The sequence below is a fragment of the Macrotis lagotis genome, chromosome 1 (assembly GCF_037893015.1).
Source record: "Macrotis lagotis isolate mMagLag1 chromosome 1, bilby.v1.9.chrom.fasta, whole genome shotgun sequence".
NCBI classification, from domain to species: domain Eukaryota; kingdom Metazoa; phylum Chordata; class Mammalia; order Peramelemorphia; family Peramelidae; genus Macrotis; species Macrotis lagotis.
In genome coordinates, this window is record NC_133658.1 from 99,555,693 (window position 1) to 99,571,826 (window position 16,134).

The 16,134-nt window shown below is 34.4% G+C and overlaps 1 protein-coding gene and 1 pseudogene across 2 annotated transcripts in view; both read left to right on the plus strand.

Moving 5' to 3' along the window:
• Positions 1-10,382, plus strand: LOC141501461 (saccharopine dehydrogenase-like oxidoreductase pseudogene; annotated as a pseudogene).
• MSH2 (mutS homolog 2) overlaps positions 1-16,134 on the plus strand; it is a 79,829-nt gene that overhangs the window by 19,407 nt on the left and 44,288 nt on the right. For both annotated transcript variants that reach the window (XR_012472244.1, XM_074205404.1), the window contains exon 7: positions 11,896-12,095. Coding sequence is in view for 1 of the 2 variants with exons in the window: in XM_074205404.1 (XP_074061505.1) it covers positions 11,896-12,095 (200 nt within the window). In the remaining variant the exon portion in view is untranslated. The remainder of the gene's footprint in view (positions 1-11,895; positions 12,096-16,134) is intronic.

Consider the following 16,134-nt stretch of genomic DNA (forward strand, 5'->3'; position numbering starts at 1 on the left):
TATTACCTATGATGGTCTTATGGAGGCTAACCATTGTAAATGATACTCTTGCTTTGTTAAAATTAAGTAGCTTTTAGTAGAAGAATCAAAATTTTGTAGTTGAGTGATAATAATAGACAGTTTTAAACTTGTGGCTAAAGAAACATTGATAAAATAGTGCATAAAATTAGGAATCTTTGTTGTATTTTTATTTAAAAGCTGAGATGCCTTCTGGTATTAGAGAAAGTTACACTGGGAATAATATTTACTTAAAATTTTGACCTCTAAAAGAAGGAACTTTGCTTCTAAAAATATTTAACCCTGTATTTCCCCTGATATATTCATAGTTGAAAAGTTTCTTGTTATTGAATTTTATTTTTTCAGTTACATGAAAAGATAGTTTTCAGTATTCATCTTTTTATAAACTTTTCAGTTCTACATTTTTCTGCCTCTCTCCCTTCCCTCCTCATGACAGTGAATAATCTGATATAGGTTATACTTCCTTATTAGTCATGTTGTGAAATAAGAATCAGAACTAAAGGTGGGAAAAGCTATGAGAAAAAAGTAAAAAAAATAAAAGTTTGTTATTTGTTTAGCCTTTTAAATTTTATTTTTTTCTAATTACATGAAAAGGTAGTTTTCAACAGTCATCCATTTGCAAGTTTGTGAATTCCAATTTTTCTATCACCCTTTTTTCTCCTCCCTCCCCATGACAGCAATCTAGTCAAAGCTTTACCTGTAAAATCAGATTAGTCATGTTGTGAAAAAGGAATTAGAACAAAAAACCATGAGAAAAAAAGAAAAAACATAAAAGAAGTTTTAAAAGTGAACACAGGATGTTTTGTTCTACATTCAGACTCCATAATTTTTTCCATAGCATATCTCAGGATTATCCTCGATTATCCATTTGCTGAAAAGAGCCGCATCCATCATAATTGATCATCTCATGTTGTTGTTGTTAATGTGCACAATGTTCTCTTGGTTCTGCTTGTTTCTTTCAGCTTCAGTTCATGCACATCTTTCCATGCTTCTCCCAAATCTGGCTAACCATTTCTTTTTTTTTAACTGAAATATTTTATTTGTTTTTCTAATACATACAACCATAATTTTTTATACCAGTCATTTTTTTTGCAAAGTTTTGAGTTTTACAGTTTTTCTCCATCCCCCCCCTTCCCCCTGACGAAGGAGTCTGATATAGATTCTATATTTATAACCATGGAAAATATTGATCAATTTTGAACATATTGTGAGAGAAGAATCAGATCCAAACAGAAGAAAGAAAACATTAGAGAGAAAAAATAATACGTAAGACAATTTTTAAAAATTGAAAATAATAAACTTTGATCTTACAGTTCCTTCTCTAGATTTGAATTGGTATTTTCTATCACAAGTCTTTTAAAATTGTCACTGATCATTGCACTGATGGAGTGAGCAAGTCCATCATGGTTGATCATCACCCCATGTTGTTGTTGGTGTGTATAGTGTTCTTCTGTTTCTATTCATTTCACTCAGTATCTATTTATGCAAGTCTTTCCAGGCTTTTCTAAAATTCTATCCCTCATGATTTCTTATAGAGAAATAGTGTTTCATCATGCACATATACCACAATTTGTTCAGTTATTCCTCAATTGATGGGAATCCTCTTAATTTCCAATTCTTTGCCACCACAAAAAGAGCTGCTATAAATATCTTTGATCATGTGGAACTTTAACCTTTGTTTTAATGATTTCATTGGTATATATAGACCTAATAGTTGTATTACTGAATCAAAGGGTATACAGTTTTATTGTATTTTGGGTATAGTTCCAAATTACTTTCCAGAATGGTTGGATTAGTTCACAACTCCACCAGTAGAACAAAAAAAAAGTTCTTTTGAAATAGCTCCCTGTTTTTATAGGGTATTTTTATGGTGCTTGGGAAACTAAACTACTAAATAAAACATCTGAGCCATTAAGATGTCTGCTGTAAGAAGTTGCAAATAATTTCCTTTAAGTTAAGTTTATGCAGCACAGTTTAGAAATTAGTTGATAGTATATAATGGTAAAATCTCATCTATTCCATAGTCCTACTTCATCAAGTAATTACCATAATATTTATAATTAATTATAGTACTTAAGCTGGCAGTTGTGTTTTATGTTCTTCTTCATTATGTGAGTCATTTGTAAACTGTCACTTTACATAAAACAGCTGTGAATTATAAGGCCTAATTGGCTATATCCCTGTCCTTTCTGAGGCACTTATTTCATTAGGCTCAAGGAATTTATTAAACTTGTGTCCTTCAGATACTAAAATTGTTATTATCCACAAGTTTATGATTAAAATGTGGTATTTAAATTTTTTATTTTGATGTAGAATAAATTTTTACAAAGAAATTGCAGGGCTTTTCCCACATTCAATAAATATTTTATATAGAAATTTTGAATACTCTTTTCCTTTAAGCTTCCATTATTATATAAGCCTAACTGTACTTGAAAAAGAATCCTAATTATAACTTAAATAGCCTTTTGTGAAAGTCCTTCAATGAGAGGGAATCTATTAGGTTTCAAAGAAGCCCATTTTAGTTTTGGACCACTGTAATTCTTAGGAAGTTTTAGGTTCTTAGGAACCTAATTTTTTTTTTTTTTTTTTGCAACTTCCCCTTTTTCTTTTGTTTTGCTTCAGAAGACCAAATAGAACAAGTCTTATCCCTTTTGATAGCTTTGCAAAAACCTGAAAGAAGCTGTCATTCTTTCCCCAGAGTCTTATTTTCCTTATCTTCTCTAAACTTAATACTCTTCTCCTGTCCTTCAACCTCTCCTCATATATCACAGTTTCAAAACCCTTCACCATCCTTGTTTCCATCTTCTGAATAATTCTCAGTTAATCCATACCTGTAATCTCTGGCAACCAGAATTTAGCACAACACTGGAAATGGGCTGATCAGACGAAAGTACCCAAAACAGTAACCTTTTTTTTTTTTTTGGATATTGTAAACTGATACAGTAAACTTTGCGATTTTTTTCACAAAAACTATTTTCACTCTGCTTGCTCCATCTTTTTTTTTTTTAAGGTGCCCAAGGCCACACAGCTAGGTAATTATTAAGTGTCTGAGGCCGGATTTGAACCCAGATACTCCTGACTCCCAGGGCTGGTGCTTTATCCACTGTGCCACTAGCCACCCTTCCTGATATTTAAGACTTTTCAGTTATTCCTAGGGAATTTCATTTTATTCTTCCAACCCGTCAAAACCTTTTTTTAAACTCTCTAAAATATGTTCTATCCCTCCTAATAATACTTTTTCTGCAAATTTATTAAGCATATCCTCTTTACCTTCAGTTCAGTTCTTGTCCTTTGTTTATTGAAGAAGACCAAAATGACATCACTATGTTTGAGACAAATTACAATGTGTCTGACTGTGAACCATCAGACCAATACAAGCTCGGAATGCTCTACCACAGGTTGTGTGAACACTTGGGGTAGATACTCCAAATTTATGTATGTCACATTTCCTTTAAACTGTTTCAATTCTGCCTTCCTCTTAGAGAACAGTCCCTTTTCTGATGAAGGCTTGCCATGCTGGGTGGTTTTTGCCAGTGTCTCCCTCCCATGCTACACAATCAATTCAGAAGTTCTTAAGAGAGGCCTTCAGGGTGTCCCGGGATTGCCTCTTCTGACCCCCTTCTAAGCACTTGCCCTGTGTTAGTTCTCCATAAAAGTCTTTTTAACATGCATAAGGTATTCTAACAACCTACCCAGCCCATTATAGTCTCTGATAAAATTCGTGAATAAGGTCAAATAATAGAGCCTGGGGCACTTCTTAGGGCATCTGTAGTTAAATTGACACAGAACCATTAATGTCTATTTTGAGCCTTACTATTCAATCAGTTCCACTTCCATATAATTTTATTATTATCTAGTCCATAGTTAAATTACAGTAGTGACCTTAATCTACAGTTTAGCTAACCTGTCAAAAAATGGAAATAGGATTAGCCTGGCTTGTTCTTGATGAATTGCCTATTCATTGTACTGGATTTTTATAATAACTGCTTCCTTTTCTAGATATTTGTTAACTATATCTTTGGTAATTTATTCTAAATCTTCTAAGGGAAGTTATTATTTGACCTTTGATTGCAGACTATTTACCCTATTTTTGAAAATTGGGCCAACATTATCTGTGGGGCCTCTCTTGTTCACCATGATCTTTTAGGTGTCACTGATAGTGATTTAGCAATCCAATCTACTTCTACCAGTTTTTGGAGTATCCAGAGATATAATTTTGGGGGCCAGTTGACTGAAATGAGTTAAGGGAAATTAAAATACTCCTTAACTATTTATTATCTTGGATGTCACTTTAGTCACAGTAACAGGGTCATTCCCCATGGATGGAGGGTAAAAAGTAAAATAAAAATGAGCAGGTTTGCCTTTTCTCTGTGGTTGGTTTTTACTATCCTAGCCACATAAACTTTGTCCTTTTTTCTTTTATTATTATTATTATTGTTGTTGTTTCTTCCATTTTCTCCTTTCTTTGCTTCCCTTTTCAACTTTAGCTTATTCTGAGCTTTAATACTTTGACATGATTCTAATTTTTTCAAAATTTTTTTCAATTAAACCATTTTCTCCCTCCTGATACCTTCCCAGTGGGAAAAAAAAGAAAAACAATAATAACAAATATTCAGTCAACAAAACAAATCCTTACATTGACCATGTTGAAAAAATAGTAGCTCATTCATCAATCCTGCATTATTAAATAACTTCATTATCAGGAAGAGGATAACATCAGTGGTTGGTTTGAGAATAGTTTTTTATAGGAGCAAATAATTCTTATTTATACTCTTCTGCTTTTTTACTTTTAAAAAAGTCTAACTTGGTTCTTGAGTTCTAAATATTCACATAGGTCTCCTCAGACATCTCTCATCATTTCCTTTGCATTGGAATTGTTTCCCTTATATTTTCAAAATTTCATTCTTAAGTTTCCTATCTCCCACTTGGGTTGACTTTCTGTAGAATTTTTGACCAATGAAGAAATCGTCTTTAAAAATGTGTGTTGGGGGGCGGTGGGTGCACGGCTCAGGGCTCCAGCTCACAGTCCCCACTGGCTAGTCATGGCGGCTGACAGGCGGCCCTATGGGTTGGTGGTCTTCGGGGCCTCGGGCTTCACCAGGCAGTTCGTGGCCCTGGAGGTGGCCTGGCAGCAGCTGAGCCCGGGCCCCGTGCTGCGCTGGGCTGTGGCCGGCCGCGTGCTGGAGAAGGTGGCCGAGAAGCTGGAAAGACCAACACTCCCTGCTGAAGTTGGTATAATAATCTGTGATGTCATTAATCCAGCTTCTCTTGATGAAATGGCCAAACAAGCAGCTGTTGTTCTCAATTGTGTAGGACCCTATCGATTTTATGGAGAACCTGTGGTCAAAGCATGTATTGAAAATGGAGGTAGCTGTATTGACATCTCTGGGGAACCACAGTTTCTGGAAGAAATGTATTGGAAGTATAATGAAAGAGCTGCAGAGAAAGGGGTATATATCATTGGAAGCAATGGTTTTGATTCCATTCCAGCTGATATGGGAGTATTATATACCAGAAATAAATTGAAAGGTACTCTGACTGCTGTTGGAAGTTTCCTGACAATAAATTCAGGACCTAAGGGATTGTGTATTCATGATGGCACTTGGAAGTCAACTGTTTATGGTTTTGGTGACCAGCAGTGTTAAAGAACCCTACGAAAACAATCACATTTGAAACCTGTTCCAGTTATTGGTGCAAAATTGAAAAGAAGATGGCCTATTTCTTACTGTAATGAACTGTGTGAATATTCTTTTCCATTCATGGGAGCTGATGCCTCTGTTGTGAAAAGGACACAGCAGTACCTGTATGAAAACTTGGAGGAAACACCAATGCAGTATGCTGCTTATGTGACAGTCAGAAACCTCGCTTCTGTTATCAAGCTGATGTTTGCAGGACTATTCTTTTTACTCTTTGTGAAGTTTAGCATTAGAAGACAACTTCTGGTCAAATTTCCATGGTTGTTCTCCTTTGGATGCTCCTCAAGCAAAGGACCAATGCAGAAACAGATGGATGATGTTTCATTTATATTTACATTTTTTTGGTCCAGGATATAGCCAGGACCATAGTACAAAACATAACAAACCTAATATGAAAATTTGCACCCAAGTGAAAGGACCAGAGGCTGGTTATGTGGCTACACCCATAGCAATGGTTCAGGCAGCTGTAACTCTTTTAAAAGACACCACCGAGCTTCCCAAGGGAGGTGGTGTCTTTACGCCTGGAGCTGCTTTCTACAAAACCAGGCTGATTGAAAGACTCAACCAAAATGGCATTGAATTTAGTGTCGTTAGCAGCTCTGAAATCTAAAAATTAGAAATATTTACAAAATTGATAAAATTACATGAATTAACAGCTTCCTCATTTGATACTTGAAATTCTTAAGTTAATTTCATGTGACCAGGGTAAAAATGCTTTCATAACAAGCAGTTTGTGCTAGGCATTCATGCACTAAGTTGCTTTCACTGTGTGAGACAGGGATCTAAAAAAGTACTTCACATATTTCCTTTAGAGAGATGTGAAGTGGCTGGTCAGATGGGAGGAGAGAGCTCTGAAACATGAAGAGCACCTTCCCAGTGGGTTTCCTGATGCTTTATGTGCTTTTGCTAGCATGAGCTTGATTCTTACTACCCTCTAACTAGCTTTGGTTATTAATGAGATGAAGAATATAAGTACAAGTCCCATTGAAATGATTGCTTATATTTATTGGCCTGCTTCATATTTACTCAGTGATTCTTTTTTCTTCTGGCAGTTATTGTAAAGGCTATACTTGGGGATGCTGATTAAGATTTTTTTTCTTTATTTTCAGTACCCAAAGTAAATTTTTTCCTCACAAAAGATATGATGGGTTCTTTAAAGCACAAACATGTCATATAGTTTTACAGATTTTTCTAAAAATAAGAAAGATCTTTGTGTCTGTGATATTTGACCTTGGGAAAAGCACCTCTCTGACACACAACTTATTTAATTGAAGGATGGGCCAACTTTTTCAAAGTCTCTTCCTGTTTGTGCTTCTCTTTTAAACCCAAACACTTATCATGCTAATTCAGAGTTAATAGCTGAGTACACTTAAAATAGTAAAACCTTTTAAAATGTCCTTGGTCTGGTCACTGGAAATAGCTTTTACTTTTATGAGTTTCTTTAGCTAATTATTAAATACATAAATAAATTATTGGTTTAAATGACAGCATATCATTAAAAAATTTAGGGTTTCAAGCCATTTATTATTTGTCCTCTGTACCTATAGGTTTCATTTTCAAACAGAATTTTTTTGATCAATAACTAATTCATTCACCCAGTCTTACAAAATATAAGTATTAAATCAGCATTAATGTTATCCAAGCTAATCAAAGTGAATCTTGAATGTTTTATGGGAAGTTGGAGCCTTGATATTTGGTGTGCACTAAATTCTCTCTCTTCTTCTTAACTATAAGAGCAACATCATTTTTCAGTTTCCACAGACTGGCTTCAGGTAGTTCATTTATGTCCTTTAAGAGATGTGACTGTCTTGGTGTAAAAGGTCGTAACATTTGATCATCCTCCTGAAAAATAAATGAACCAAATTGAGTAAAAAATGTGTTTATTTTCTGCACAGTAATATTCTGTTTTATTCATGTAACATAAGATTTGTTTGTTTTAAACCATTTTTATTTCCAGGTCTTTGGCACCACAGATTGTTAATTTAGTAAATAGTGGACCCTTATATCTGTCTTTGTCTTAGGGCATGTATTCTGTAGTGGCATTACTAGAGAAGTCATTTTTCTTGAGTAATTCCAAATTCATATTTATAGTGGTTGGGCTAATACACAGGTTTACTAAGTGTAGTAGATCAAAAAAACATAATTTGCTTTTTTCCCCTCAGAGAGTATTGAGGTGGCCAGTGGGTAGAGTTTTGGCTCCAGGCTTGGAAGACCCACAGTCTAAACTGTGTGACTCTAGGCAAGTCACTCAACCACTGTGCCTCAGTTTGCCCAACTTTAAAATTGGGTTGTTGCTGTTTCTGGTTTGTTACTAGAATCAAGCACTTCCTGCAGTTCCCATCCAGAAATGCTACTTCTCTTCCTTTCCCCGTCCCCATTCATGGTTCACCCAGTTCCTCCAACACCGATGATTGCTTTTTTTCTGATTTTTTTTTTTTTCAAAATTGCAGCCTGAGATGAAACCTCAGAGTTGTTTAAACTCATTAGTGATTTGGAACATATTTTTAAATGGTTAATTTTTTTAAACCGTTATTTTTAATTAGTAATTTGTGTGTGGGAAAACTGTTCCTTCTCCTTTGATGGACTTAGCTTTTGGTGGCACATGTCTCTCAACACATTTCTTAACTAAGTGATGTGCAGGGCATTGAATTGTACTAGGGTGCTGAATTATACCATTAATGAGTGCATTAAGGACACCACTCACTGTCTTCCATGACAGAAGATTAAGGCTTCTCTGCCCTAGGCTGATTTTGAGCCTGATCTGGATGTGGAAGCTACCCTTGTTTAATGACTGGGCAGCTGGGAGCCCAGCGTCTGGTATCCCTGAGCTTGGGCTTGGCAAACTGTTTGTGCAAGGACCAGCCTTGCTCTGTTCAGAGGGGTAGGAACCATATATAACCATATATACATAAATAACAGAATAGTTATGCAAGCAGAGAACTCTTGAATTAACCTGAACTAACATCTTTTCCTATGTACATAAACAGAATTTAGTTGTGAATTCAGGGGTAAAAAAAATCAGTTTTTAAATAAAGCATAATATTTTAATGAATAGTGTCATTTTGATTTAAAAAGGTAATTTTTATGGTGTAATTTTATGAATTAGCTATCTTGGAAAATTACTGTATTATAACAGTTTCTAGGTGATTTGTGAACTGATATTGTATACAATTGTTTGTGAAGCTTAGAATTCCTTTTTGAGAGATACTGACAGTATATTATGGCAGTATTAAATTATATCCCTTAAAAATTGTTATTTGAAGTGACATTTCCATGGAAACAGAGGTAGCAGTCTTGTTTCTTTTATTTAGCTAGTAATAAATACTACTAGTAAATTAATTTCACCTATGTCTTAACAAATAGATTTCTGCAAATCACAATTTATCAGGCCTCTAAGTTTCTGCTGAGATCTACTCTCTATGTGTTGTGTGTGCGCATGTGTTCCTGTGTGTTTGCATGTTTCTGTATACCTGTGCCTGTTTCTGTATATCTGTGTGCTTTCCTGATCTGTGTGTTCATCATTTTTGGGGAAGACTCCCTTTCCTGATAAGATTCATTTCTTGTCTGAATCTTTATCTTAAAAGACTTGACTTAGCACTCACTGAGAGGTTAAGTAAATGACTTGACCACAGTCAAGCAACTGAAATGCATGAGAGGCAGGAGGTTAAATCCAGCTCTTCCTGGCCTCAACACCCAGGAAACTGCTACTTATATGTGTATATAAGCTGCAATATATACTGTGCATTTTGGAAAATTCTTTTTTTTTTTTTACACTATATGCCACAATAAATCTTAAATGAATTTTTGACCTGAATGTTAAAAGTAATGTTATTATAGAAAAAAATTATAGAAAAAAAGAGAACCAGATCAGGTAATTTCCCAGTTTTATCCAAGGGGAGAATTCTTAATCAAATTAGATGTAGAAATGATTACAAAAGAAAACGTAAGCTTACAGTTATATGAAATTTAATAGAATTTGCCACAGAAGGTTAATTCTTTGAGAAAAGCAAAGGAAACTATTGATTGGGGAGTACAACACTTTCAAATGGTTTTGATAAGAGTCCACTACCAAACATATAGGGAAGTAAAGCAAATATAAGCTCAAGAGACATTGCTCAGTGCATTAGTGGTTTAAAAATATGAACGAAAAGTTCTCAAAGGAATTGTAAATTATTAAACACCATATGAAAGAATGCTCTAAGTTATTAATAGAAGAAATACCTATCAAAATGTTTCCACATATTTGGGCAATTTAAAAACAAAAGATTTGTAGAACTTTATAAAAAAATAATAAAGTAGGTTTTCATTATTTTGGCAGAAAATATCTGCCAACAATTTCTAAGCATGAGTAATACCTAATACCTAAGCAGGGTAAGATAAAGGAGAAAAAGATTTATAGATCAGTATCACATGAATATTGATTCAGAAATTTTAAATAGAACCCTAGAAATGATACTGGTAGCAGTGTAGCTAAAAATTATTCACTATCATTAAGTTGGATTAGCACTTGAAATGCAATGTTGGTTGAACAGTAGGAAAATATTGAATACTTATTTCCTTCCATTCATTTTTAAAAATGCACATATACATACATGCATTGTATATACATTCATATATATGTTCATACATTGAATGTTTATTCACTTTTTTCTGAGTTGGATTTAATTGTTTGGGGGCTAGATTCAGACTTAGTGTTTCTCTAGTCTTTTTGCTTTTTGTCCTTATTTTTGTATTATCAATAATATCTTTCATGTTTCTCTGTTCTTTTTGTCCTAGTCCTTCCATTCCTAGTCACATATATTTTTTTTACCTATACCTCTGGAGTGGGGTGGCCTCAGCTTTCTCATCCTGGAAGACATAGGGGTTCAATGCCACCAGAATTGAATGGGGAGTCATTACTTTCCCTTGGTCTGGGAAACACTTGTCTTCTATTTAGCATGTGGCCTTGGAGTAGTTATTGTGAGGAAGAGTTTCAGGCAGTTTAATGCTCTGGTCTCATTTCAGCTGGCTTTATATTGGGTGTATATTCTATTTTCTTCAAACTACTATTTTTCATTAGCATAAATTTAATACTCTGCCAGTAGTATTCCTCAAGGATGTTATTGATGGAATTCCTTCATATATGGTTTAGATAAGTGACACCTGGGATGGTTTCCACATTTGAGATGTTATGATACACATTAGTTTATTTTCTGTCTCCTTTACATTTTTTTATTTTTGCAAGGCATTGAGTTTTAGTGACTTGTCCAAGGTCACACATCTAGGTGATTATTAAGTGTCTAAGACCAGATTTGAACTTAGGTCTCCAGGGCTGGTGTTCTATCCAGTGCACCACCTAGCTGCCCCTCTCCTTGACATTTTCATAAAAATTTCCTATAGCAATATGAATATATATGCTATAAGTTTAAAAAAAATCCTAGACATATACATTGCTATTAAATTACCTTTGTATTTGCTTCTTTGACTTTGTTACAAAAACAAATTCTTTACAAGATATAGCAAAAGAGCAAGACATAGTGGATAGAGAATTGACCCTTAAGATAAGGAAGATCCAGATTAGTCTCACCTCTGATACATACTGGTTATGGGACATTGAACATGTCACTTGTTTTCATAGTGGTTGAGGAATCTTTTTAGCATTCTTAAAGGTACTACTTTGTTTTTGGAAGTTTCATCACATATTAGTTTACTATATATTGGTGAAACCACAAGCCCAATATTACATACCTTTTTATTATAGAAAAATAAAATAACACCTGTATTTTTTTTAAAAAAGATTTTTTTTTTAAAGTGTCATTTTAGAGTGGACTCTACAATCTTGTACTGCATTCTCCTTACAGGACAAGTATTTGATTTGACCATAGGCTTCTTGTAGGAACATATTTTTACCTGATTCCTATCTTCATTTATCTTTCAAACTTATGTTGAAATACTAGATGGCAGTACTTTTTAAAATGTTTTCAACTTAGCAAGTAACATAGATTTAATCACCCCTTGATAGAGTTCTGTTAGATAAAATAAATGTGACTCATTCATATTTCTTTAGTTTTTAATTTGTATATATTTTCAAAATTTCTGCTGCTAGCAAAATATGTTTGGACTTTTAAATCTTGTTGAGATTTTGTTTTCTTTGTTTTATTATGGTATTTAATGTTAATATTTAATAAATGTTTTATTTCAGGTTAAATTTAGTGGAGGCCTTTGTAGTAGATGCAGAGTTGAGACAGAGTTTGCAAGAAGACTTACTTCGTCGTTTCCCAGATCTTAACCGATTTGCCAAAAAGTTTCAGAGACATGCAGCCAATCTACAAGATTGTTACCGAATCTATCAGGCCATAAATCATCTTCCTAGTGTTATACAATCACTGGAAAAACATGAAGGTAACATGATTTTGGTTTTAATTTCTTCCATTGAAATCTTACTCTTTGATTGCCATGAAAATGTACTGCCATCTATTAGGAAGAAGATGCTGCAAATTCACTATCAAATTTTATCTTTTTCTATTAAGCACTGGACCTAGTATAAGAGGTTCTGGGTTCTCATCTGGGCTCTACTACCATCAACTGGCCGTGCAGATGTTTGATTCTTTATCTTCTGTGTTACGTAAGCTCATGTTTACTCATGAAAATAATGTGTTAGATAAATTAATCTCTAGAAATGCCTTCCAGCTTGGTGGTTCAGCATTGCAGTTTAGTGGAGGGAAGGGAGTTGGATTTGACATCATGGACTTGGGTTAGAATCCTGGTTCTGGCACTTCTTCCAATTGTGACCTTAGGAACATTAACTATCTTGGACTTCAGTTTCCTTTTATATATATAAAAAAGAGTGGTTGGACCAGATGTCCTCTGAGGTCTCTTCTAGTTCTGTCTCCATGATCCTGTGACATATAGTATTGATGAGATGACCAACTAGTATTGGTGTTGCAGGATGCTACTGGTAGTTTTTGCAAGGTTAAAGGGAGCAGAACATTAGTGGAATCAAGTTGAAGGATGCTGTCTTCTCTAGGTGGCCTGAATGGAGAATATGCCTATAGGTATGGCATTCCTCTTTGTACCTTAATAAATGAATTAGAAATATAATATCTGTGGTTACCTTGGGCATTGAAAGCAAAATGGGTGACACTAGAAGTAACTTTTCATGAGGGACAGAATTTTTATTTATGTAAGATGACTAGAACCTTGAGTCTTAATACAGTATCAGCGATTTTTTGTGTGTTTTTGATTAAGAAGTCCTTAAAGACCTCAAAGCAATAAATATAATGAATTGAAAAATTATACTAATATTTCAAAGGAAATTATAATTTTAAAACTTTAAATATCTTCCTATAAAATTACTATCTTCTTTTGTCTTATGAGCTTTTTTGATTTATAATCAATCTCTTGGGCAAAAACAAATTTATGCCATGAAAAGAAAATTAAGTAAATTTAGGAACAGCAGGGGGCAGCAACAATATACAAAATACATAAGAATGTGGGATAGTTTTCTTTCCTGACTTTATTTTACACTTAAAACTAGTCCAATGAGAGACACTGAAGTCATTCTCTTTATTGAACCTCTTAAAATTAGAAAACTGAGACAATACCCAGAGTTCAAGTTATGTCTGTTAAATCTTTAGGGCAAAATTTTGTCCAATACTGCTATATAGAAAATTTGGAAGACATCTATATTCTTTTGTATTAGATTTACTGTAATAAATTTTATTATGGTCTTTATTAATGACTTACTCCAATGGTTCTTTTTTTAATAAGGCAGTGGAGTTAAGTGACTTACCCAGTGTCACACAGCTAGGTAATTATTAAGTATCTGAGGCTCGATTTGAACTCAGGTCCTGCTGACTCCAGGGCTAGTGCTCTATCCACTGCACCACCTAGCTGCCTTCAGTGGTTCTTCATGATGTGGATGTGATTCTGTACTCTTAAAGTTCATGACAGGTGATTATAAATCCTGACAAGTCCTATTAAACTACCAAGACTTTGAGTATAAGCCAAGAAATTGATTTTTACTTGTCTGAGAACCAGCCTGGGTAAATTTCCAGTAAAGTGGTTGAAGGAAAACAATTTCATTTGGCTCAAAATTCTCAAAAGTCATAAGACAACAGTAATGACGTCTTGTTAGTAGTTAAACCAATTCCTTATTCAGCTATTTAACTTTTTGTATTCTTTGTTGCTGTTAATAAGTTTTAAAGCCAGTGACATTGTCTAAGCTAAGAGTCTTAGAGGGCAAGAAACCAAAATGGAAAAAGTTTAAGGGGGGGAAATGGTTTCTTTAGTTTTTTTATAAAATGGGGCAGGTAATATCATGTTTTGCCTTTGAGGTCAACATGAGAGGATAAATAAGGTAACCAGCCAGGTAGCAGGGTTGGACTTTAGTCTGTTTCTCTCCCAAGCATCTGAAAAGTGTGGCTTTTATTTTGCAAAACATTACAACTTTGTCCAGACAAACAAATAACTGTTACACAAAGGGCATCCAAATGGAATTTCAAATTATTCTACGCCCTCCATGATTATTGTTTATCATTATTAATCCACAAAACTTTTAATAGGATCATAAATGCAAAGCTCCTGCCTGTTGGCAGTAATTAATCTCTTAAGATATGTTTGAAAAGGCAATATTCACAGATAAGTGGCAATGCTTTAGTGACTGTTATTATTTGTGTAATAATTTTGGGTACATATATGCCTAGTTTAGAATTATTGACTTGCTAAATACCACAGTCATGTTAGAACTACTTGAATAAATTGACCCTGACATGTTTGAAACATTTTCAAGTGAGAGGCATTGGAATACATTCAGTTTATGCACAGGGCACTGTTAAAGCACTATGAATATAAAGAAAAGCAACATCATACCAAAAAGGTCCTTTTCTTAGTGTCTGTGTGTGCAAATTTATGACAGACATCCATGCATAGTGTAGATGGAAAGTATACTTAGAAGGCAAGGTTCAGGTGACATACATCAAGATATTTCCGCTTTAGAAATAGATCCTAAGAGTGAAAACAAGGAACTCTCCCCACATAGGGGAGTTATGATTACAATATGATTACAATTACCCATTATTCTGGCCTTCTGAGATCTTTTTGAATCCAGGCTGCCTTCTAATTTGTCAGCTATTCCTCCATGCTTTGAGTCATTTTCATTTCTGACATGAATTTCACCTATCTGTTCATGTTTAGATACTAGCTATAAAGTTTAACAGTCACAAATAATACAAACAGTTAAATAATTCAGTTTTGAGAACTATTGTAGCCAGAATCATCGTTCCTCAACGACACAATTTCTCTTCCAAAACACTAGTAGAATGATAGTCAAATAATTTATTTCTTTCAGGATGGCATTTAAAAAAATTTTTGGAAATTCTTAAAATGTCTTCTCCACAGAGAGTTAAGAGAATTTAAATTGAGTTTAACTCAGAGTTAAAGCTCAGCCCTCTCAAACTATCTCTTCACATTTTCTTAGAGATGAAAGTTAGTTCTTATCATCTTCCTCAGGCTTTTTCTCCATGACAGTTAACTCTCCTTGGCTCAGTCAGTCCTCTTTGTTACTCTCACTTACACCATAAATGTCCCCATGATTCTGTTGCTTCTCTTAAAGTTATAGTTACAGTTTCCTAGATCTCTGTGAGTAGGGCTTTTTAAGCTGGAGCTTTTATTTGCAGTTGGACTTATGTAAGGAGAATTACAGACATAACAACCTGACCCAGGAATTTAGTTGTAAGATACTGAATGGGGCTAATGCTTCAAATAGAAGCAAAAGTTAAGAATGATTCAAATGCTAGAGACAATCTTAATAAATGTGAGTAGTAATTAGGATAGTGAAGATAATGCTTTTATGATTATGATGTTGATGAATAGGTTTTTTGTTGGTTTGTCCTTATGTGACTTCTGTCACCAAACCAATTTTGTGTGATCCTTAGTTATTAATTTCTGCCTGTATCTTAAATAGTTTTCAGTTGTGTCTGATTCTGTGATGTCATTGGGATTTTCTTGATAGAGATACTAAGTGCTTTGCCATTTCCTTCTCCAACTGAGTTTACAGATGAAATGAGCCAAACAGGGTTATGTGGCTTGTCCAGGGTCACACAGCTTAGTAAGTGTCTGAGACCAGATTTAAACTCAGGCCTTTCTGACTTCACGACCAGCACTCTATCCATTACCACCATCGTGCCCTTTAGTCTGTTTGAGTTAGGGTAATTGAGGAACTAAACTACTGTGTGAGATTAGATCCAGTTGTTATTTATTGGGTGTTGAAGCCACTTATATAACCTCCATTTTGGGAATTTTCTTTCCTAAGTACAAGAAACAAGTCTAATATATTGTATGCCTTACTGCTTTCTTGTTAAGCTAGAAGAGATTTCTTTGAAATGATAAGTTGTACTATGCAGATTTTCCCACTACTGCTTCTCTCCCTGATCCATGGCCC